At 47.1% G+C, this 25,446-nt stretch overlaps 1 protein-coding gene across 2 annotated transcripts in view; it reads right to left on the reverse strand.

Annotated features, from left to right (window-relative positions):
• Positions 1-24,798, reverse strand: part of NEBL (nebulette) — a 356,435-nt gene extending 331,637 nt beyond the window's left edge. The window contains exons 1-2 of one of the 2 annotated variants that reach the window (XM_053225372.1): positions 24,500-24,798; positions 23,163-23,257 (exon numbers count right to left, since the gene is read on the reverse strand). In XM_053225372.1, the coding sequence (XP_053081347.1) occupies positions 23,163-23,257; positions 24,500-24,568 (164 nt within the window). In that variant the 5' untranslated portion in view covers positions 24,569-24,798. The remainder of the gene's footprint in view (positions 1-23,162; positions 23,258-24,499) is intronic. The other variant, XM_027073578.2, reaches the window with a different exon arrangement.
• Positions 24,799-25,446: the final 648 nt, after the last annotated feature.

Here is a 25,446-nt window from a genome sequence, read left to right on the forward strand (position 1 = left end):
CACCACACTTCTCCCAGGGCCCTGGCTCACTTAGCTCCGGTGTGGACTATTACGTTAGCCTGCGAACCCACAAGTTTCCAGATCCACTTGAAGGCTTCCCACGCTGTCAAAATTTCCTTCCTAAACACTTCCTGATCTGACAATCTTTCGCCTCCGCTCAGAAACCTTCCTGGCATTCCATGCCCTCCAGTATCCTTCCTTCCCAGTTCTCTCTACTATTTAAGTCCACCCACCCAGCCCATCTGCCTGGGGAGTCCTTCAAATTTGCCACCATCCAAGCCCACATCCCTGTGGTAGAAAGAAGGAGTCGCCACTGAAGGAGGTAAGACAGCATCCACTCAGCAGGGCCCCGCCCCAGACATTCTATCTGGTTTGCCCAGCACGTCCCATTGCTTCAAAAGTCTACTCCGCTCATTTACTTTGGCTGCCCAGCCCCAAAGGCATTTGGACTTGAGGCCATGGGCCGAAATCTTTGGACCAGCCTTCCTCTAGCCTCCCAAACTCTATTCATTTATGGACTCCTTCACTGAACAAACAGTTATCGGTGTGCCAGGCATTGTACGAAGGCAGCAATGACACGATAATAACAGAAGATAATAAGGAAACTCTGTCTTATCTCAGGGAGTTCGAAGAATAAAGAATTATTCAAGTAAATATAAAGTAAGTGCTAAGAGGAACTGTATAAGGCTTGTAGGAGTTTACAGTAGAAAGAACTAGCCAAGTCAGGAAGACATCCCTGTTGAGAGCTGAGGTCGGGCAAGTGAGGGAAAGTCATCAAGGAGGCAAAGTTACGTCCGTGGGAGGTAGCGGTGAGGAAGGCGGTACTCCAGGAAGAGGAACAGCATGTTCAAAGGTCCTGTTCCTTTCTTTCTCCAGTATGCTCACCATTAGGGAGCTTCCCTACTAGGCTATGTTTTCTTTTTTAGCATGTCATTATTGGCTTCTAAACTAAACAAAGACTCCCATTGCAAAATCAGAGCAATCATTGTTTTTGAAAGACTTAGGCTGTAATGTAAAAAAAACACAGTGCTTAGGTTTTAAAACATGTATTTACAAAAACATTTTTCTGTATTTCAACACCCTCATTTATTCGCAGCTTGTACCTTTTTTAAGCTGAGGATTTATATCTGAGTATTGGAAGCATTCACTTCTCATCAACTTTCTGACAAATTCCACTCCGAACAGCTGTTACCATAAAATTTAATTTGCCACTTCCCAAAAAAGTCACTTCAACGTAAAATAACTTTGCCTTCCTGCTAATATTTCACAACTAATTAAAACTGAAAGGATGGGCTGAGTCCCCGCAGACTGGCTCCATCCACAAACCTGCACAATTACAGACTGTGAGGGGGGAGGGAACTCAAGTCTCGAGCGCTGGAGAATATACAACGTGTCTCCAAACATTTGCCCTTCCAAGAAGCGAAACTGGCGACGATGTTGGGCAAATACGAAAGTGAGATGTGAAAACTTCAGAACAATTATCTGTGTAAATCGATTTCCGGATTTCCAAAGTTCAAAAGACAAGTCATTATGTGCTTCTAATTCACCTTCATGGTAACCATCGTTCGTACGCCTTCCGTACAAAAATCACAACCCAAGCCAAAATACCGGCAACCTACCTTGTGGCATTTATTATTAGCCCACAAAATGGAAACTTTCTTCAACTATTTTCCTAGGTGCCTTAATTGTACAAGAAAATTAATAGGAAGTGGAACCAAGCCAACCTCTTGCTGCAGAACAAGGTTCTGTTGTCAAACTCATTCACGCCAAGGCGGTGCTCGACGTTCAAAAGAGGTGACGGGAAGGTTTCTTCAGCCAAGCCGCGGAAAATTAATGACCACCACTCAGAAATATACAGTCTGTTAGGGCAATGCCCTCACCCCTGATCATCACGGAAGGGCAGGAAGGGGAGGATGGAATGGGGGAGGGCACGGGAAAGAATGGGGTTGTCTGTCGGGAAATCCACAAGACTCCATCAGTCTATGGGATTCTTCCAAACCCCCTCCAAAGCAGTCGAGGCCCAACTTACTTCCAGGAAATAAAACAACGTGCGCAATGTGTCCACCCTGCTTAAGTCAAACGCAGTCACCGATGATGACGGAAAGCCCCTGTACTGCCCCTTTCCACAGACCCTCGTGTCCTAGCTACACCTGGGGGATAAAACTCCCTCGAGGACTCGGGCTTCGATTTGATAATATACTCCCGTTTTACACTAAGGATGCTATCAGCACACCCTCCATGTGACCGTCCCTTTGGCACACACGCACACACACACATACAAAAAGCCTTTTTTTGGCTTAGAGTAGGTACATTACTTTCACAGCAGACAGAGTGATCCTGTTAAAAACCTATCACACATCATGTCACTCCTGTGGCTCAGTGCCCCCAGCAGCACCTGCTCAATCACCGCTACCCCAATTCCAGGGTCCCTATAATAGCCTAAAGGCCCTTCACGCCCCCCATCGGCACTCCCCCTTGCTCCCCACTCCCCACACCCCACTAGCTGGCTGCCCTCCAGCTCTCCCAGTCACCTCTGCTGGCGCTTGCCACAAGCTCCCCAACTGGCTCGTCTCTCCTACACTCCCAGGGTTCTCTGTGTGTCCTTGGTATTATTTCCTTGGTCTGGGTCTCCCCAGAGCTCGCTCTCTCACCTCCCCCAAGTTTTGCTCAAATGTAAGAACGCGATTTCTCTGGCCAGCTTATTCTAAGTTGCAAGCCACCCTCCAACCCCCGCCTGACCCTCTGACACTCTATCTCCCTTCTTTGCCTGATTTTTCTCCGTAGTACTTATCACTTTCTAATGTTACTTATTGCTTTGTTGTGTATATTGTCCACTTCTTCCCTCTAAAAATGGAAACTCCATGCGGGCAGAGATTTTTGTCTGCTTTGTTCACTGCAGTATTCCCCAATACTTAGGACAATGTCTGGTCATGGTAGGTAGTCAATCAATATTAACTAAACAAGTGAATTTCACCACTGAACGCATAAATAAAGAAGGGACTGAAATTCTACCATTCACGGAATGGGACAGCAGAGATGAGCCTTACTGGGCTTGACAGGAACGCAGACAAAGTCAAGCCCAATTTTACTTCCATCCCCCTCAGCTTCCAAGGAGCCTACAACTGCAATCCAGGATGGACCCTCTTTCATCTGGCCATCCTCTCCCCCCAATGCCAAGCTTCTGGTTATAAACTAAGCTTCTGGTTATGACTCTAGTGTCATATTTAAAATCCACTGGGGCGCCTGGGTGGCTCAGTCGGCTAAGCGTCTGACTTCAGCTCAGGTCATGATCTCACAGCTCATGGGTTCGAGCCCTGTGTCAGGCTTTATGCTGACAGCTCAGAGCCTGGAGCCTGCTTTGGATTCTGTGTCTCCCTCTGTCTCTCTCTCTCTCTCTCTCTCTCTGCCCCTCCCCTGCTCGCTCTCTGTCTCTCTACCTGTCTCTCTCTCTCTTTCAAATTAAATAAAAATTAAAAAATAATTTTTAGTGAAATAAACTCCACTAATCCCGGAGGGCCTCAGTGGCTCAGTGGGTTAAGCGTCCGACTCTTGATTTCAGCTCAGGTCATGATCTCACAGTCATGAGATCAAGCCCCATGTCAGGCTCTCTGCTGAGTGTGGAGCCTGCTCGGGATTCTCCCTCTCTCTTTCTCTCTCTCCCTGCCCCTCCCCTGCTTGTGCTCTCTTTCTCTCAAAACAAATAAATAAACATTTAAAAAATCCACTAATCCCAACAACTCCTGTGGCACCCAGTAAGCATCAACCCACCCCCACTCCCTAATGCCACACAAGGCCCCCGGGGCCACACCTCATGACACAGGCTATAAGGACAGAGGGGTCCACTGGCAACAAACATCCAACATTAATCGAGAACAGAAAAAGCCGAACAAAAGAGAGAAGGAAAAGCACATCATTCCATCCAAACATTTAACTAACCCAGCCAACATCCGGTAACATACTTGGTTCCAGGCCCAAACTCCACTCCGAACTCATGAACCTCAGAAGTAATTTAACTTCCTGTTTGGAGAAAATATAGAGATAGATGCATCAAGTTCTAGTCCAGAATACCAATGACCACAAACCTTTTCCTGTGTATTCTGCCAAAGTAAAACGTGACTTTGGGGGGCACAGGGTGGGGGGCAGGGGGAGAACGTCTGTACCAATTTCCTTGTTTGTACCAATATGAACAAGAGAAAACCCCAATGGAAAAGCAACACCACCTTAGGTACTTAAAACCAAAGTCCTGGGTCTCCTTGGTTTCAACCTCTCTTTCCAGCCTTTGTGGATTTTCTCTGGCCTTGAATCCCAGATCTCCAGTCGGCTAGTCCCAAATTGTTTAGCCCACACGGCACATCTTCTAGCTCATACATGTGCAATGATAATGGGTCAAGCACTTTACATGCACTGTCTCATGTAAACCTCTCAACAACTCCAGGGGGGACAGTGTTATCACCACCTTCATTTTACAGATTAGGAAACTAAAGTTGGAGACATGAAGTGACTTTCCAATGGAGTCCAGAGCTCAAATTGAAACGTCTGACTTCAAATCTTGGTTCCCTGATGACTACGCCATACAGCAAGGTTACAGAGGCTAACGCGTTACCAATGAACTTCTTGAAGTAAGTATACACAGAAATAAAATAAAAGTCTTTTGCAGCATAAAAGTAAGATGCGGGGCTGCGTTTACATCTGTTAAATGATGCATAATGTAATAAGGCCACATAAAACGGAGCAGGCAAAATAGGAAATTCACAATGAGCATATACATGACTATATGGGTTCCAGAAATGTTGCACTTTGAGAAATGTTTACTAAACGTTGACTTAATGATGAAGAGAACAATTTCCCAGTTCAGAAGCCCTTATGTTATTAATACTACACAGAACATAAATATTCTTTAAAGCAACACTGAAGTCAAATTCAGAAAGTGAGCCCTAATGTAAATGAGCGATAGCACAAAATTTTCCTCTCTGTCTCATAGCACCTGTGCATTTAGAAATCCACAATATAAAAAAGTACAAAAAAAAAAAAAATAGCACAACTCCCAACATTATTCAAAATGTTAAAGACACGATGCATGTGCATTTCCCTCAACAACATCATAAAACGAATCTTCACAGCTAAGAGTCTCTTTCATATGTTCACCATGAGGAATTTTTTTTACTTGAAGTTTAAAGCTAACAGACAGAAAAAATAATAATAATAATAATGTCCCTCCCAAACTCTCATTCAAAACCTGAATCTCACAGAAAAGTCTAAAATAATTTGAAACTGCATTCCAATTTGAAAAACAGCACACAAGCACTTCTGAAATCTTGCCTGTAAAAATTTAGCGGTTAAACTTTAAAATTCACACTCAGTGGGGTGCCTGGGTGGCTCAGTCAGTTAAGCATCCGACTTGGTCATGATCTCGAGATTCCTGGGTTCAAGCCCCAACGTAGGGCTCCGTGCGGACGGCTCAGAGCCTGGAGCCTGCTCCCAATTCTGTGTCTCCCTCTCTCTCTGCCCCTCCCCTGCTTGTGCTCTTTCTCTCAAAAAAATGAATAAACATTAAAAAGAAAATTTAAACTCACACTCAAAACCCAGGAAATCATGGCTTTGTTCCAGCTCAAACAATGGTTACATTTGAAAAGACGAGAACAGCAGGCTGCCCAGTTCTAGAGAGATAAGAACAGACTGAGCCCCTTGGAGAGGCATCACTGGTGGCCCTTACTGCTCCCACAAACAGAGGGCTGTGCCCTGTTCTTTCTAAACACTATTTCCCCTTTTCTTCTCACAGATGGTGCCTCCGTAGAGATTAAGCCCCACTGCACGATGAGGACAGAGGTGGAGTGGGCCTGACAACCGGCCTTTGCTGTCTCTTAACCCTACAGTTTCAGGCAGAAATCCTATTTGAGATCAAAGGCTTTTAGAAAAGTTAAGAATGGGGGCGCCTGGGTGGCTCAGTCAGTTGGGCGTCCGACTTCGGCTCAGGTCGTGATCTCACAGTCCGTGAGTTGGAGCCCCGTGTCAGGCTCTGTGCTGACAGCTCAGAGCCTGGAGCCTGCTTTGGATTCTGTGTCTCCCTCTCTCTCTGCCCCTCCCCCACTCACGCTCTGTCTCTGTCTCTCCAAAATGAATAAACATTAAAAAAAAAAAAAAAAAAAGAATTAGAAAAGTTAAGAATGTCCATCATACCCCAAGGCTGAATTTCTGGCCACTCAAATGGTAAACACAGAAAGCTCCAGTAGAAACTAGAAGGGGGGGAAAAAAAGATCTAGAGTCATTGATTTATTGGGGCGCTGGGGGGAGGGAGGAGGGGCATGCTAGTGTAGCTGGCGAGAAGTAGTTCTGTCCTTTTCATAAGGCCCAAAGAGATTTCCATCAGGCGTCCTGCCAGGAGTGTTATAAGCACCGTGCAAAAAGCAGCCAGGTATAAATGGACAAAGAGTTATCAAAAAAATTAATTCAAGACAGAAGCATCAACAGTACTAGGAGACATTCGACGTTAAGATCTGATTGTGAGGAGGAAACAGGAGGCGTGTGTTCGGGATTTGTTTTCAAAGTCCGGGGCAGGAGTGCAAGGGTAGAGAACAAATGCTATTTTGGGGTAAGATTTCTACCTGGTATTCAAGTTCACCTGGGAGAACAGGCTAACCAGAGAGCGTGGCCACTGAAAACAAACCAGGACCAACACGAGCCTTATCACAGGATCCACCTGCACCGCGAGTATATACCATTTCTTCGGGCGGCCCAACACTTCCATGTAAATGCCAGCAGTGCAGAAGTAAGTCTACTCAACTAACTCTTGAGACCCAGATAAAATTCTTCCTTACTTCATGAAATAATAAAAGAAAGTAAAGCCATCTGAGTAAGTTTCATGGTAACATTAATAATTCAATTCTGAAATTGAAATATAAATCCTAAATCGCGGGAAGATTGCAATGATAAATCTCCACACCAGAGTCTTGTAGCTGTGCCACGGCCTAGGTCACAGTCATGAGGTTTTTTTTTTTTTTCCCCTTCTTAAAAGTAAAGTGATAAGAACTGTGTCATTTTCTATGAAGTTTTAAACCATATTTCTTCTGGCCTTTTCCATTTGAAACTGAAATTCATTTCCCAATAAATATTTTAACACCATTCTTATGAGCAGGGACGATCCATCAGAGAACAATTCTATAATTGTTTCCGAAGCTTACAATGCATATAATGCCACAAAGTAAAGGTCCTGGATGGAAGACACGATTATGATTAAACCTTGAAAACAATAGTGAGGTCTTGAGAGCATACTCATCAAATGAAGAAACAGAGCGTAATTCAAATGCAGATTAAACCAAGTGCCTGCGGACGAGAGGGAAAGAGAATACACCCACTAGAAATTCCTTTATGAAGATTACCAGCATTGAATGCCTTTTTAAAAATTCAAACTTCACCCTGCATATATCTCCCTTCTTCTGTACCGTCAGAAAAATGAGGCCGATCTTGCTTTGCTTGACTTTTGTTGGTGAACCTGTTACGGGTTGGCCGAACTGGGTTCCCACCCCCCTAAAAAAAAGATTCGGTGAAGGCTTAACTCCCAGTGCCTCAGAATGTGACTTTATGTTGAGGCACAGTCTTTCCAGAGGGAATCGGGTTAGAATGAGGTCATGAGGGTGGGCCCTCATCCAATATGACCGCTGTCCCCATAAAAAGGGGAAATTTGGACATAGAGAGACACACAGAGGGATAATGATGTGAAAAGACTCGGGGAGGAGGCGGCCGTCTACAAGCCAAGGAGGGAGGCCTGAGAGCCCCCAGAAAAAACCAATCCGTGGACACCTTGATTTCAGACTTCTAGCCCCCAGAACTGGCAGACAGTACACCTCTTTCTGTTAGGTAAGCCACCCAGACTGGTGGCTTTGCACAGCAGGCCTAGCAAACTAATACAGAAGCTACGAGGGCTCTTTCCTTTGAGTCCCGCAGACCATCCCTGTGCTTACCCACAGGAGACTTTCGCCAGGAATTAATGTCAGATTTATTAGGCTGTACTTTCTACAGTCTGTCTCTTCTTCCACTTTCTAAAACCAGGCCTATTTTGCCTTCTCCACAACCTTCACGGAGCCCTCTTTTGCAGATAATTTCTCAAAAAGACCAGGCAATAACGAGTATAACTCATACTTACACGCTATCAACTCTGAGTCAGCTGTTTGCACGGATTGCCTCACTCGGCCCTTCCAGTCCCCGGAAGAGGCGGGAAGATCCATTGCTGTCTTCAGACAGAGCACAGCCACCTCCTTCCGCAGGTGGACTGAGGAAGCATCACCTGTCCACAGATGAGGAAACTGAGGCACAGTGAGGCGAAGTAACCCAGCGGAGCTCCGGAGTCTGTTCCCTTAACCCCCACCCCCATCCCCACGTCCCCTCTCGTTTGTTGTTCAAGGCCACGGATCACGGGCTTCAGGTGGACGGGATCCTCAGGTCCCCGAGGTGCCATCCGTCTGGACCTGGAGACCCGAACGTTCTCCAGTTCTGCGATGAATGACGCACGTTCACTTTAACTCCTTGATGACGCCTGCGAACATTTTCTAGCTGGAAATGGCTTCTTCTTGGTTGAGAGGATGACAACTAACTAGCAACCCAATAATTCTCCTTGCTTCTCTGTCTTCTTTTATCATCACCGCGTCTCCCCCCAGCCACGGTTCATCTCTTGTCTCGGGATAGACGTGCATTTGAGACTTGCTTGTCTTTAGAACTTCTTACGAGCCTTTGCTCACGCCGGCCGTCGGCTTGCTTGGCCCTATTCTTACTGTCGGTACGTTCTTGAATACTCAGTTTTTACCATCTTTCACATAGTGCGTTGTACTCGTCAGAGCTCAGAAAGCCCGCAGGGGGATGCCCTATGTGGCTTTTCGGTTTGGGGTTTGGTTTTTGTTTCAGGAGGCATTCCCCTTTTCTCACTCGTGGGAATAACCCACCTTCAATCAGAGCTTTATTTTTCCAAGTCTTCTATCTCGCTGAGTCAGCCTTCTCTCTATCCCTTCTTTCCTCTCCTCTGTAAACTACATGAAGGCCAAATGCCAGCCAAGGACCGCTCGCGCACAGTCCCCGGGCTCTCCTGAAGTCGGCCGTGTGGCGTGACCAGCCACCCCTCCCTTCACCCCGAGGCACCAGGGACCGCTTGTTCCAAGGTCCTGGCGACCGCGACATCACCAGCCAGTCCTTCCTTATGTCCCACGTGAAGTCCGTAGCAACTAGAAAACAGTGAAACTGTACCCAAAAGGCACAGCAAAAGATCCACTGATACTCTCTCCCGCCTCCAGCGGCTCATTAAACCTCCCTTCCCCGCTGCATCTTGCCTCTGTGCCGAAGTGGAAACGTGCGGAGAGAGCTTGGGTGGTTCTCTCTTCCCACCTGCCTGTAGCGGTGCCCACATCCCATGTTCTCCGTCATTCCTCCACCTTCGAGTGTCTTTCTTTCTATACGTGGATCCACCTTTTAGACATGTTTCTTTTTTAGCACAGCCAGCCTCCCCGCTGCCAGAATTTCATTATCAGCTCGTCCCCGCCCCCCCCCCCGCCCCCACACACACACACTGGTGACCCTGCCAGATCTCATGAACCTCCTTGAGGGTCTCTGCGTTGGTACAGATGGATGAGGTCATCAACGCTCCTCTGCTCTGTCCCTTTGGAGAATTACTTGACGCTTCCTCCATTCAAGTGCTTCTTTTATGTTCCCACCTGTTTTCTCCTGCTGGGGAATTAATTTTTAAATCCCGAGTAGCAATCTCTGCTAACCCACCAGAGAAGGATGCCAGGAAGGAGGCTTCCTGTCAAATGAAGGGCTGCTCCCATTTGGAATAAATGTACTTTTACAGTCAATCCACGCATGTGCATTCAGAGTCTGTTCTATACCCATCAGCGTATAAAGAAAAACCAATATGCTTGTCTTTCAACATCTGTGACACCGTCGTTATGCAGGACACTTCTTGGGAAATAGCCCCCAGGTACAATTTACAGGTGCATTCACTGACCACTCGCCCCTCAGGTACATACGACCCAAGAGACGCACAAATAAACCAGCCTCCTGACTCCTGGCCAATTAAGCCTGACATTACATAACTGCCATTTAAAAAAAAAAAAAAAAAAAAAAACCCCACAGAGGCAAACCCTCTAAACAGGATTTTCCTTCTTTAGCAGCCTCTGAGGAAGAACTGTTCTAATATGGTGTTTCTATTCCTGACAGGAATAACCCTTAATTATTATGTGCCTTAAGCATCTAGAAATTTTTAAATAGAATTGCACTTAATGTTAAGAAAATCAGAGAACTACGTCAATGGCAACAGAAAATACTTTAAACAGAGAGAGAGAGAGAGAGAGCTGGCATGGGGGACAGGGACGGGGGAAGAACACAGATCTTGATAAGTTGCCTTTGAAGTTCTGGAAATCCGAGAGAAGAGACAGAGCACTGAAAAAATTCACCAAAGAAAATTAAATTCTTCCATAAGAGAATGTAAAGGCTCATCATTTATCAGGGATTAATGCGTTAATCCCTGATCACGTTTTGTTTCCACAAATAAATAAGTCATTGTTATTTCCAGGAAAAAATATATAGATATGCAAATAAATATGCACATTGCCTAATATCTAAACACAGGGTTCACACACGGTCTCTTTTTTTTTTAATATTTATTTCTGAGAAAGCGAGAGAAAGAGAGCACATGGGGGAGAGGCAGAGAGAGAGAGGGAGCGAGAGAGAATCCCAACCAGGCTCCAGCTGTCAGAGCCCGATGCAGAGCTCGAACTCACAGACATGAGCTGAAATCAAGGGTCATATGCTTGCTTAACCGACTGAGCCACCCGGGAGCCCCAGAGTTCATTTCTAAGACTTTCAAAAACGGAGTTATAACAAAGTGATTGTTATACCTACGTAGATGTTATTCCTGTCTTCTTTTGTTCAGTTGCATATTAGTGACCAATAATCTAGCAATAAATTTCAATATTTTGCCTAAACTCTCCAGCGGTAGCTACCATCCATGTGTGTTATCAGTCTAAGCACAGCCAGGTCCAGCTGGGATCGCCACAAAGATCTTCATGGAAAGAAATCTATCCTCTCCTGTCAAGTCGGCTCTGTCAGCCAGAGAGGCCTGCCGTTGAGCTGAATTGCTCAGACAGCCAGAGAGACTCAACCAGTCCCGACAGAGCTAGCTGGGCGATGTGCTCTATCGAAGGGACATTTACTGAGCACACAGTAGATGCTGGAGTATACTAAGGCAATTGGGACAATTCCTGCTCTCAAAAATGCTAGTTAGTTAGTAGGAAAGACTTGCTTTTTCATGAAGAACAAATCTAGAGAATTCTATCAAGATTCCTTCCACAAATAGGTCCTCTCGCCCACCTCCTGGGTGCATTCAGCAAACAGTTTACAAATCTTTTTTGTTGTTGTTTGTAATGTTTATTTTTGAGAGAGAAAGACAGAGACAGAGAGAGAGAGCACACACAAGTGGGGGAAGGGCAGAGAGAGAGGGAGACACAGAATCCGAAGCAGGCTCCAGGCTCTGAGCTGTCAGCACAGAGCCTGATGCGGGGCTCGACCTCACAAACCGTGAGATCATGACCTGAGCCGAAGTCGGACATTTAACCGGCTGAGCCACCCAGGCAACCCTACAAATATTTTCTTTAATGTTTATTTTTGAGAAAGAAAGAGAGACAGAACGCCAGCAGGGTAAGGGCAGAGAGAGAGGGAGACACAGAATCCCAAGCAGGCTCCAGGCTCTAAGTTGTCAGCACTCCCAACGCGGGACTCAAACCTACGAACCATGAAATCACAACCTGAGCTGAAGTTGAACACTTAACCGACTGAGCCACCCAGGCGCCCCGACAGTTTACAAATCTTACCCAACATCTGTTGATTGATTAAGTAGATATGGTGGGTTCTAGATCATCATTCTTGTCATAATGAGACCGGAAAGTTCATGATGTGAAAGAACAACACCGCGTCAACAGTTCAAACAGCATATCTGATAAGGACAGTGAGAAGCACGCCTGTTGTATCATAAAAAATCTGACCTGCATTTGTCCCCGCTTCCCGGGACGTACTCTAAATAGTTGTAATTTCCCAAGTAATTGGAAATATCTTTGTTATTCGTCAGTCTTGATCCATACCTGAGTTATGCTAACAAGATGGCTTCAGATGGGACTGGCCACTCCAGAAACCACGTGATTAGAGGGTTGGGCCTTTGAGTCGGGCAATATCAGTGGACCTCCTCCAGGGAGGGGAGGGGGACAAGAGGTTGAATAATCACACGTGGTCAATAAGTCATCACACGTGTGGAATTAAACCTCAGTAAAAACTCTGCACACCCAACTCAGTGGAGATTCTCAATCGGTTAACACATCACCGCACCCGCAGGGAGACACGTCCTGATTCCACAGGGCAAGGGCAAGAAAACGTGTCCAGGACCCTCCCCACCCTTGCCCTATGTGTGCGCTCATTTGGCTGGTCCTGATTAGTATCTTTTACAATCATAAAACCATAATCTTAAGTACAGCCCCTTTCTGAGTTCTCTCAGTCATTTTAGCTAATTAGCTCATTACGAGCACCCTCCTATTTGTTTTCAGAAGTGTGGGTGGCCTGGGGACTTCTGAACTTGCAGCTGCCATCTGTCTCGTTGGGGACCGCACCCTTAACTTATGGACTCGACACTAATTCCGGGTGACTGATGTCAGAATTGCACTGCAGCATTGCAACACCCATTCTCAATTCCTTAAAAACATGCCAGAAATAATACCTTTAAGAAGTCACGCTCTTGCAGTTGACCTTACCTCCCCAGCCCCCAAACCACCTCCAACCCAGGATGCGAACGGCCATGGTCCACCCTCAGCAGGACACTGCCTCCAATAGGTAGACAAGCACAACACAGCCATAGTACACGGCAGGCCTTTGGGTAAGTGCCAGAATTGAGGTGTAAAACCAAAATGAGCACACAAAGAGAGCCCAGCAAGTGAAAGGTTCAGGATGGCTTCACAAAAACTGTCACAGCTGTGCATCCTAAAGATGAAAGTAACTTTATTTTTTTAACATTTATTTATGTTTGAGAGAAGGGGAGGAGGGGCAGAGAGAGAGGGGAACAGAGAATCCACAGCAGGCTCTGCACGGACAGCAGCGGGGCTTGAACTCACGAGCTACGAGATCATGACCTGAGCCGAAGTTAGATGCTTAACCAACCGAGCCACCCAGGTGCCCCAGGTGACAGTAACATTAACAGAGGGGAGAGCAGGAAGGCATAAGAACAGTGTGAGTAAAGGGTCAAATCATGGCGCAAGTTTATTAACGAAGAAAATTTTTTTTATTAACTCCTTACTGTGTGCCTGAAACTGGGCTCACCTTATTATTTTGATATTCCAATGAATCCTTAAACCTCATCTAATATCATACCCATTTTACAGATGAGGATACTGAGACTTAGCTGAAGAAATCTGATGAAGGCATTGGGCGAGCCGCCCAGTATGACTGGAGAGGAGGAGGGGAGACCGATGTGAGCAGAGGCAGGTAGATGGTAAAAAGCCCCCAGGTGCTGTTCAGAAACCTACTTTATTTTTTCTGCAGGCAATGGGGAACATTCAGACGTGTTTGTGCAAGGGAGTAATATGCCCAGAGCCATGGTTTCAAAAGACAAGTGCGGTGGCAGGAAAAGCCTTCAAAAAAGAGAAAGACTGGAACAGGGAGACCAGTTAGGGGACAACGGTCAGATCAATGGCCAAATATGGTAAGAGAGCCTGAGCAAAGGCAAGGACAGAGGGGATGAACACAGGGATGGGATGATGGGGAGGGGGGCGTGGGAGACAACAGAGATGCTTAAGGCTCTGGGGCACAGGTGGATCGGGGAAGAGTAGCCAGGAGAGGATGGCACAGACATCTAGATCATGAAAAATCCATCTGTCCATCCGGCGTCCCTCTGTACTGATGCATACACTGACTACACTGCCTTCTGATGCTCCCGCACATTGCCTGCTTTCGTGGAGTTCATGCTCTTGATCCATTAACGGCTAACAAAGTCACACTTAAAGACCGAATTCGATACTGGTGGGCAGTCATCTGACTCCACACCCCAGATCTCTGGCCCCCTGCGGTACCCGGCCATCCCATTTCTCCCAGGCTCTCTGTGGTTGACTTATACCTGCCTTTGATGGGTAATGAGCATCAGGGGATCTAATCAAGGATTTTTGTCTAAGTGGCTTTTTAGACTGCTGAGCTGACGCCGAAGTATAAGAGACCACCAGTCCACCTATCGATCTGATGCTATTCAAAAATACACACATCGAACTAGTTTTCTCCTGGCTGCGCCTAGGATTCGATGGGAAGGAGTCAACAGAGAGTGTGGAAAAGGAAACAGTAGTTGAACGCAACGCGACTCCCTCAAAGACTCCACAAAGAAAAATGCACAGCCAACTACAGATAAAATTAATAATGGGTTTCCAGCATCGGAATAAACAATCCTTGCTGTTCAAACCTGGTCCTTCTGGCAACTTCCTGTTTTCTGCTTATGTCTCTGCCCCACGTCTAGGTTCCACGAGAAAGGCTGCAGAATGTTTTATTCACTAGCAGAACTTCAGAAGCAATAACAATGCTTTTACTAAGCCTGAGAAATGTTCTGGGTACTCAGCTCATAAATATTATTCTAGATCCCACTTCTCTCACACTGCTAAAGAGCCTAAGGCTTCCAAGGTACACTAACAGAAACAGAAAGGAAAAGAAATTCAACTTTCTATTCCTCTAGAGACGGAGCTTGGAGGGGCCTGAGGCTCTGGAGAAGGAGGGTGTCTTGGGGGGAGTATGTCTGTTCTCTCTCACTCCCGACATCCCCAGGAACCACAATGCCTTTGTAAAGCACTCCTCTGAAAACGTTTAACGAAGACATACCGAAATGCACCCTTACACAAGCCCCTGACACACAATCAATACCCCTTTAAGCGCACACATCTATATCTTGCATTAACCTTGCATTTCACTGTGATTTAGGAGATCTGTGCTTCATCTCCAAATCTTTTCTTATCTGACATCATTCCATAACAAATACATCATCATAAAGAGCCCACACAAGGAAGGCGCCTTGCGCAAACACTTTTAAGTGTGGCAGAACTCGGTACCTGATGTGTAAACTTGGTCTGCTCCAACGATTTCAAAAGATACTAACATTCACGAGATACCCCCCACGGTTCAATAAGGTAGCTGAGAAACAGATCAGTCTGCATATGCCCGGAACCGTTTTGGTCGGCTCAAATAAAATGTCTCCACCCTTCACTTTCGATCCTCCCGTTTTCACAAAAATACAAACACAAAAGCAAAAACCAAACACCTGTCATCCTCCTGCATCAGGTCTATGTCAAGGAGCCAGAGGTTGAATCTTTTTCTATGCAGTATGTAACTGAAGTCAGGCAAGGCATATTATAATTGATGCTAACTAGAACGCCCACAGACCACAACGCCCATAGATAGACACTGTTACTTTTAACAATGTGACATTTTCTCCTCCCTTCAAGGGGGAAACATGAGACAACTTTCAATTTATGATAAATAAGACAGGAGACTGGGGCGCCTGGGCGGCCCAGTCGGTTAAGCGGCCACATGCAGCTCAGGTTATGATCTCGCAGTTCATGGGTTCAAGCCCCGCGTCGGGCGCTATGCTGACAGCTCGGAGCCTGGAGCCTGCTTCGGATTCTGTGTCTCCCTCTCTCTCTGCCCCTCCGCTACTCGTGCTCTGTCTCTCTGTCTCTCAAAAATTAATAAATGTTAAAAATATATTTTTTTAATAAAATAAAATAAATAAGGGAAGGGACTAACATTTGTGCACCTGTTAGGTGTCGTTTGATGTGCTGAGGCTTACAAATATTTCCCCCATTTAATTTCTACAGCGTTCCTGTTATGTAGAAATTATTATCTTATTTCACAGACTATAATTAAATCCAGGAGAAAATAAAGGAACGTCACTAGGGGATCTTTTAGGATGGCATGCTTGGAAACCGAGCGCGTAAGCAGCGAGGGGAAACCCTACCGTGTTCCTTACGGCGTGGCAATGGCCAGCCTCAGCGGGGAGACTTCAGCCCTCGGTATTCAGACTCTGTGCAACCTGGCCACCACACCGCCATTCAGGGTCCCCAAAACGTGCTCTCGAGCCAGCTTCTCACCCTGCCCCACCTCTGCCCGCCTGCCCGAGAAAGAAAGCAGGCTGGGCCGCATCCCAATCTGGGGGGTAAGGCAGGGCTACGCTGATAACAGCACGGCCTCCACACTCACGGAGACAGCTAATCTTTATGGAGGGCTACGTGCCAGGCTCTGGGGGTGCAGAGTGAGCAAGACAGATGTCCTCAGAGCCACCCCAAGCTAGAGGAGGGTGCACACACAGATAAGCACACGGCTCCTTCAGAGGATGGTGACGACTCTGCCGGCTGAGCGATTCCTGAAGGGTGACAGGGGACGGGACAGGATGGGGTTGGCACCAAGGGCGTGAAAGCCACGGCTGTCTGAATCCATGAACTCAGTGCGTACAGGGCTGCACGGACCGGCAGCTTTCAGTGCTCTCTGACGCGCGGGGCGCTGAGAATATGGCACTGAACTAGTAATTCTCAAACTTTCTTGACCACCATTTCCAGTAAGAATATTTTTTACATCATGATCCAGTGCACTCTGTATACACACAACTAGAAAAAAAAAAAAAAAGAAAGAAATGAGGGGCGCCCGGGGTGGCTCAGTCGGTTGAGCGTCCCACTTCGGCTCAGGTCATGATCTCGTGGTTCATGAGTTCGAGCCCCGCGTCGGGCTCTGTGCTGATGGCTCGGAGCCTGGAGCCTGCTTCAGATTCTGTGTCTCCCTCTCTCTTTCTCAAAAATGAGAAACTTCAAAACAAATTTTTTAAATGTCTGCCAAAACAATACTCATTTCACTACTCAGATGCACTCTGATATTCTCTCCCTCTCTTTCTTTCTCTCTCTCTCTCTCTCTCTCTCTTTAAGTTCTGGATACAACCCTCTAACGGATGACAGCCCACAGTGTGAAAAATATTGATATAAACCTTTTAACAGGCATAACTATTATTTCTTTGATATACTTCCTCTTCTCCCCCTACCCTCTTTTTCCTCCTTCATCCCTCAAAACACTTATTTCCACTGCGGAAATAAAAGCAGTCCTGTCTACAGAAGTTCCACTGCATACCAGAAATACTGCACTGTCTCCTTAGTCCCACACAGCCCCAGTAGGGTGAGAGGTACCATTCCCATTTTACAGAAGAAGAAACTGATGCTTAGAGATCAAAAGATTGGCTTGGCAGAACATGCGGGAGCCAGGGTTCAAATCCAGTTCTGTCTTGCTTCAAAACTCCAACTACACCACAGTGCCTTTCGTGAAAAGTTCTTAAGTAATTAAAGCCAACTTAATAGCAAGAATTTCCTAAGTCCCCTTGAGATAACTCAAGCCCTTGGAGGGTTACAGAACCGGGGTTGAGAGGTCTAAACAGAGATAAGGGAACTACACGGTGGAAAGCTCTCAGGTTTAAATTTAATTTCCTTCCGTGTCCTCGGAGCACCCCTTGGTAAAGGCATCAACAAGGGCTGACCAGCAGAGAAATGGTAAGTGAGAGTCAGCGGAGCGTTGGCCTAGATAGTCACCCTCAAGACGGGCAGGCCGAGTGGCACTGACCTCTCGGGGGGGCTCACAAGGAACGTCACCTACCTCAGCATCTCCCAGGCTGTCAACAGTCAATAAATATTCACAAGACGACCGCTAGCACAGGCAGAGCGAAAGTAAACACGACGCCCCCCTCCTACTGGTTTATTTTTAACATCTCCCAAAATTATGCTAAGTGAAACTATTTGCTGAACAGAGATTCTTATTTGGAAAGATAGTGAAACATGTCGAACACAGATATTTGTGTTCTTTCGGCCCCGTATTTAAAGATCCATTTGGGGGCGCCTAGTTAAGCCTCCGACTTCGGCTCCGGTCATGATCTCCGGGTTCGTGGGTTCGAGCCCCGCGTCGGGCTCTGTGCTGACAGCTCGGAGCCTGGAGCCTGCTTCGGATTCTGTGTCTCCCTCTCTTTCTGCCCCTCCCTTGCTCGCACTCTGTCTCTGTCTCTCTCTCTCAGAAATAAATAAACATAAAAAAAATTTTTTAAAAGATACATTTGACACAGACACAAGGTATATCAAATGTGGGCAGATCAGGACAAATTTTCAGCCCCTCAAAAATTCCCACAGAAGTGATGATGTGGGGAAATTATTGACAAGGTCCTGCTAAACTATTGCATCATTAACTGAGCCCTCCCCTGACCTAAAATAACTAGACTTTTACTGCCAATACATCAACTGGCCTGTCACTGCCATTGCTATATTTCTAAGTGGTAATATTTCTCAGAAAATTTGAAGACATGAGGTATTATTTTTACAAACACATAATAAGTGCAATTTTGACTTTTACCATAAGTTAAATAATTTATTTGTCTAATGGCCTTGGGGTTTATATTCTTTGTGTGGCTTGTTGGGTAGTTTAACTTGGCATATAAATTCACATACAAAAATGAGGTATGTTTTTTGTCTAATCATCTTAGTGTTGTTTTCTCAAGATCTCTTAGCAATAAAAATATCACCTCGTCCTCTTTTCTTTGCAAGTTTCATGATGAAAAAAATTCTGAATGTGCCAAAGAATCCATGGCCTGCTTATGAAACATAAAGGCTATGAAAACATGGCATGTATTTAAGTAGACGAGTTTGTTTTTAAATATTTTAATAGTGTGACTACTGCATTAGGAGCTAAATGTGTATTAAGTCCAATCTTACATCGAGTGGGTAATATACTTTGATCACTCTATCAAAAGATCAAAATTTAAATATTATGTAAATTATACCTTATACATGTTCTCCTTTGCATGAAATCAAACAGAAAACTTGTTTCTTCTCTGAACACATGAGACTATAAACAAGCAACATATTTAAAGGGAAGAAAATTCTCACTACTTCATTCCACTAAAAAAAAAAAAAAAAAAAAATGCCCCCAGGTATCAATTAAAATAAAAAGCCTTTATGTTTTCTAAAAATAATCTTAAATGTCTGTTTATCCTTTCCAAGTTTCAAGCATATTCTTAATATTTATTTTAAAGATTCTTGGTAATTAGGTATGTTTTTTTCACAAGAAATGCTACATAAGTCCTCTTTGTGAAAACTCTGACAGATTTTATAAATCACTAGAAAAGAAATTAAAGAATATTAAATCTTCAGTAATCAAAAAAGTTGTCATTTTCACAACAACTAAATGTAAAGTATGAACCTTGATTGGATTCTGGTTTAAAAAGAAAAAAGCAGATACAAAAGACATTCTTTTTTTATTTTTTTAATTTTTTTTTTTTATGTTATTTATTCCTGAGAGAGAGACAGAGCCTGAGTGGGGGAGAACCAGAGTGAGAGGGAGACACCGAATCCGAAAAAGGCTCCAGGCTCTGAGCTGTCAGCACAGAGCCCGACGCAGGGCTTGAACCCACGGACCGTGAGATCATGACCTGAGCCGAAGTCGGATGCCCCAACAACTGAGCCACCCAGGCGCCCCTACAAAAGACATTCTTAGGATGAGGGAAATATAAACGTAGACAGGATCTTAGATATTACGAAATTTTGGTTAATTTTCTTTGGTGTGACAATGGTTCTATGATTGTTTAAGAAAATATCCTTATTCTGGGGTGTCTGGGTGGCTCAGTCTGTTAAGCATCCGACTTCGGCTCAGGTCATGATCTTGTGGTTTGTGGGCTCAAGCCCTGCATCAGGCTCTGTGCTAACAGCTCCAGAGCCTGAAACCTGCTTCGGATTCTGTGTCTCCCTCTCTCTTTGCCCCTATCCCTCTCCCTCTCCCACTCATGGTCTGTCTCTCTCTCTTTCTCTCTCTCTCTCTCTCTCTCTCTCTCTTTCTCAAAAACAAATAAACATTTTAAAAGTTAGAAAAAAAATATCCTCATTCTTAGCACATGGATGATGTAGTTTTCAGGGAAGAAATATCAATGTATGAAATTACTTTCCTTGATGCATGAAACTGACAAACAGTCTGACAATAATATATTTGCACACATAACTAAATAGAAATAAGGGGCAAATGTGACCAAATGTTAATAACACTGGAATTTCAGTGGAAGGTATACAGATGTCCATTGTATTATTCTTTCAACCACTTTGTGTATATGGAAATTTTTCCAATGACAAGTTGTGGGGGGACAAATAGTCATTTTCATTTCAACATGTATGCATGTCAACTCCTGAACCAAACTAAGTACAGATAAAATATTGCTCTACATGGATACAGAATGTGTCATTTTCCAGTAACCGTATGCTTCAGAGAATCAATTTTCCACCATTGACCCGGAGAAATTATGGCAACCCTTCTGGCCAAGACCATTGACACACCACCTGAATTAGAGCAGAGGCATCAGAATCCCCAGAGGGTAATCCATGCTGCCCAGCGAGTTTACAAGGCAACCTGTGCCCTTGGAAAAATAAGAATTGAGAACAGGGGCCTTCCGGCCTGGAACCTTCACAGCAGACAGGTTCCATTTCTGGCCACAGCAGATCAAGCTGTGACATGAACTTAAAGCTAAATTAAACAAATTGACACCATCAATTGGAATCATTCACCCGCTAAAGCTAGATTTCTTGTCTTCCCCTGTCTCCCTGCTCAACAAAGTGGACCACCAGGTTTAATATTCGACAAGAAATCTGAGATGCTACCCCCCCCCAAGTTCCACTTAAACCTAATACCAAAGCACTTGAATTATATAAGAAAGTTTAAAGAGAAAATCTGTAAGCATTTGATTTAGACATACCTAAAGCATTTAAAATAAGACTCTGTCCTATGAGACAACAGAGTAGGATGTCTCCTATCTACAGATATAGGCTCTTTGTTTCGGGGCCCAAATCTCAACAGTTCTGGGCACTAGTTCACTATTAAGTCAGACTGCAAACCAGCCACCCTTGACTTGTCGCAGAATCTGATATTCTTTTTTTTTTTTTTTTAATTTTTTTACATTGATTTATTTTTGAGAAACAGTGAGACAAAGCGTGAGCGGGGGAGGGACAGAGAGAGGAGACACAGAATCCGAAGCAGGCTCCAGGCTCCGAGCAAGCCGTCAGGACAGAGCCTGATGCGGGGCTCGAACCCACAAACTATGAGATCATGACCTGAGCCGAAGTCGGACACTCAACCGACTGAGCCACCTAGGCACCCCTCTGATATTCTTTTTTAATTAGACTGAACCGAAACTAAGCAGTAAGCACTGAGTTTTCAAGTGGTCCCATGCAACCAAGACTCTCTCAGCTGTACCTTTTTTTTTTCTGTCCTTTTATTTTAATCATTTCTTTTCCCCCTAATTCAATTCTTTATCTACCTGTATGTGTCTATATGTAAACACATACATAATTACATACGTATACATGTTATACCGTATCACATCGTATTAAATGTAATTGTTCTCTCCTCAATTTCTTTCTCTCCTGTCTTTCCTTTTCTCCTCCAAATTCCTCCAGGCCTATCAGGGCCACCCGAAGGCATGGTTATCACCGGGCTGAACTCCAGGATGTGGAGCTATAAAGAATCTTGATGTGGCCCATAAAGCCTAATCGAATCAGGCCACGGGCTGGAGTAGTTATGGGAAAATGGTTCACTTTCCTTTAAACTAAAGAACAATTATCTCGTTTATGGGTTGTAGGAGACCCTTTCCCATCTAGGTACTGCCGGCTGCCTTTGATGTTTAACCAGTCACACGTGCTTTAGGAAAAGCAGGAGACTATGACACTGAAGTCCCATTTTTTGTTCCGTGTTATCACCATAAGATACACGGTATAGGAGGGCCGAAGACATCAATGAGTTTGGGCAATGTCTGCGAGCTTCACTTATCCAAAAAAGTCCTGAATTCTGTTCAGTGCTCCCTTGTTCTGATTTCTTGAAAAGTTTCTAGTCAGTCAATAAGCAATAAGCTGGGACCAATCAGTAAGCAATAAGAGAGTAATAAAAAAAAAAAAAAAAAAAAAAAAGTTCTTCACCAGAGAGGTATAAGCACACTACATTTGTTTACCAAAAATTTACTATGAAAACACAGTCCCACGAGTGAACTGTCAGTTAACCATGGGCCCTCCATCTCCAGAAGACCTGGCCGAACCTATTTCCGAAACTCTAGAGAGAATGAATCTCCAGCCATATTCCAGCCAAGAGGCTAAGGGTCCTATGCCACCTGTAGGCTCCATCGGCCCCCACAGGGGAATGGGGAAGAAGAAGGCTCAACAATTCAGGGCCAAGAGCTCTGAAGAGTGCTAAAAACACTCTTGGATGGGAGAATACTCAAGGTGTGGGGAGACACATGCCCCAGGGCAGCAAGGTCGCCATTTGGAACCAATGGCCAATTTCCAGATTCTAAGAGTGATCGGAGCCCTTTCCTGAGAATTATCCTCTCAATGCCTCAATTTCTTCATCTGTCAAATGGAGATGATAACAGTGCCCCCCACCACCACCCCCAAGTCACAGAATCTGTAAAGATTAAATGAGTCAGGAGGCATAAAGTGCTTACCACAGGGCCTGGCACACAGGAAGCACTGCGTAAACGCTAGGTAACTGCCACCAGTATAGGCTAAAAGCATGCCTACGGAAAAACCTGCCAAAGAAAGGTTGCCTTCCCTAATCTCCCCCAACAGACCTACTCCTAAGCAGCCAGAAACACCGTGTGTCAATTCCTTGGTTCTCTGTTTCAGCTCTAGGATCTCTGGAGCGGTCTCAGCTAAGATTAAGCGAGACTCCTTTCCCTAGCAACTAGGTTCAGATATAAAATTGCAATATGGCAACATCACGTGACTGAAATGGAAATCTGACATGCACTTCAGAGCCCACACTTTCGCTGTGTGTAAGTTCTTCAGCTTCTAACAAATGTCCCCCACTCTGCAACCCTGTGAGCCTCAAAAATCGACCCCGCTGGAAGACCCACACAAATTACCCTGCACATTAAGAAAGACACGAGTGCAACGACCTTCCGCAAAGTCCGTGGCCCCAGCGTGTGTGGCATAAACCAGGAACTGGCCCCTGCCACACCTGCGTGACACAGTGAGTCAGTCTCTCGGAACAGGCAGATGCCCTCACTTTTGTGTTCTGGTGCTGTACCACACCTGGCACACCTTGTTGACAATACTTACGCATTACAATAGGGCTTCTTTTCATAGCCTTTGTAGTTGTTCATGTTGAGAGCCATCTTACAGACCTCACAATGGAAACATCCTTTATGCCAATACTGAAAAATAAATAAATAAATATTTAAAAGTTTCGTGCAATGCCAGCGCTTCCCGGGACGGGTACAGAAAGGAGATATTTTTTAGTGCATCACAGTCCCCACCCTCACTTGAAAATACCGCAACAAAATGATTGTAGGTAACAGTAGATGTGGTTACCTCCTCTCGGTTATGTAAATAAGGCAGACAGCTACGCAAACTGAGTTTTAAATGAATCCCCACCGCAACGTACAGATTCAGAGGCAAGAACTGCCAGGGCTCCATCCACACTGCACTCCTAGGCGCAGCCAGAATGGAATCCTCAACTGGTTAATAATGGAGACGTGGAACCTGGGTAGTGGCTTCAGAAGGAAAACGAATCCAGTCCAAAGCGCCTAAACGCGGAGTTTGTTGGATCTCAATAAATATGTGTCCACCGGAAACCAGGCAACCCGAAGGAACCAGGAGGGGGACTAGGCAAGTACCGTCGCCCCCCCCCCCATCCCTGTCCACCTTCTACTAAATTGCAGGAAAGGTGGACCCAGTCCGGGAGGGCTGGCGAGATGACGGGGTGCTCTCGAGAGGCATTTGTACCAGCACACGCAAATTTGTCAGGGACCGCCTCCGGCTGGTTTCAAGGACCAGTCACTCAGGATAGCGCCGGCTCGCTCCCCCAGGCTGTTCAACTCCATCCACGCCCGGGAAGGACAGGGAGCAGGGCTGCAGGGGCCGGGCCTAAAGCCACTTCCTCTGGAATTCCCCAGCCGGGTGGATTAACCCCCCGTGGATCCTGCTCGCCGCGCCGAGCCGGGGATTATTCTTAGCAATGCCGCAGCGGCCGCCCCACGACATATTAATTATTATTTGCCTCTCCGCCTCACCGCCGTCACGGGAGGCGCTGGGGCGGGGGTGAGGTGGGGTGCGGGGCGGTGAGGGGCAGGAGTGGCAGTGCGAAGGGGTCGAGCCTGGGCTCTTCGGCCCCCGGGCCGCGCTCCGCCGCGCGCTCTCCGCAGCAGCCCCGCACCCTCGCCGCCCGCACCCCGACGAAAACCCTCCCGGGTTCCAACATCACCATCGCCAAGCGTGCTCTCTGGATACTCCTGCGGGCGTTTTTCCTTTGCGTGCCCTCACCCGGTGCCAAAACACACACACACACACGCACAGAGCCCCACTCCTCTCCTTGCATCCCAGGTGCCAAAACTTCTCGGAGCAGGTGCAGCCGGGCCCCCGGCAGGTCCGGGCTGGCCCGGCGCCCCCTCGCTCACCTTATCCAAGCAGTTGACTTTCTCCGTGGGATACACGACTTTTCCGCAGCGGGCGCACTGGGGGTTCATCGTCGCGGTTCCCAGGGGCGGCGGCTGTGCGGCAGCGGCTGGGGGCTCCGAGGAGCCGCTGTGACATCCCCCGGCGAACCCCGCACCGCCTCCGGGCAGGCGGGAGGGCTGCGGGCGGCCGGGCGCCGGGGTCGGGAGTCGGCGCCGGACCCCTGGCGAGCCGGCCGCGCGGCGCGCGGGAAGGGCGGCGGGGCGCGGGTGGGTGCGCGGCGGGGCCTGGCGCCGGGGTTGGGGCGGGTGGGGGGGCGGCCGCGCTCGCTGGCCCGGGCTCGGCTCCGGCTCGGGCTCCGCGCCGCTCGCTCTGCGTCGCTCGCACTCCAGGTACCGGTGACTCACACAGACACTGGCTCCCGCCCCTAGCGCTCACTCGCTCCCCCGCCTCGCCGCCGCCGCCGCCGCCGCCGCGCAGGCCAAACCCACCGGCGCGCCCGGACCCAAGTGGCAGGGAACGAGCACGTCGGGCACCGGGGAGGGAGGGCGCGGCGGGGGGGGAAGGGGGAGGGCGACACCCGGAAAGCTCCGCAGACAGCCGCGGGCTGCGACTGCGAGGCCTGGGAGCGAGCCCGGTGCCGCAGCCGCAGCCGTGGGCGGCCAGGTGGGCGGCGGCGGAGGAGGGAAGCGCGAAGGGGGGGTGGGGGAGGGGGGGCTCAAACCCGCGCACTCCCTGCGCCTGGTCTTCTGGCTTCTGCCCCCGCCGGGTCACCGCGCTCGCAGGCCGGGGTTCCTGGTGCCCAGAGGACGCGCGGGCTCGAGCCCGCGCTCCTCCGCCAGCCCCGGCGCCGCGGGCAGCGGCGCACCAACGCCCCACGCGGAGCCGACTCCCCGGGCGGAGGCCGTCCCGGCCGCGCGCAGACCCGCGCTCGGGCCCGGCAGCCGCG

The sequence above is a fragment of the Acinonyx jubatus genome, chromosome B4, assembly GCF_027475565.1.
Source record: "Acinonyx jubatus isolate Ajub_Pintada_27869175 chromosome B4, VMU_Ajub_asm_v1.0, whole genome shotgun sequence".
Classification (NCBI taxonomy): Eukaryota; Metazoa; Chordata; class Mammalia; order Carnivora; family Felidae; genus Acinonyx; species Acinonyx jubatus.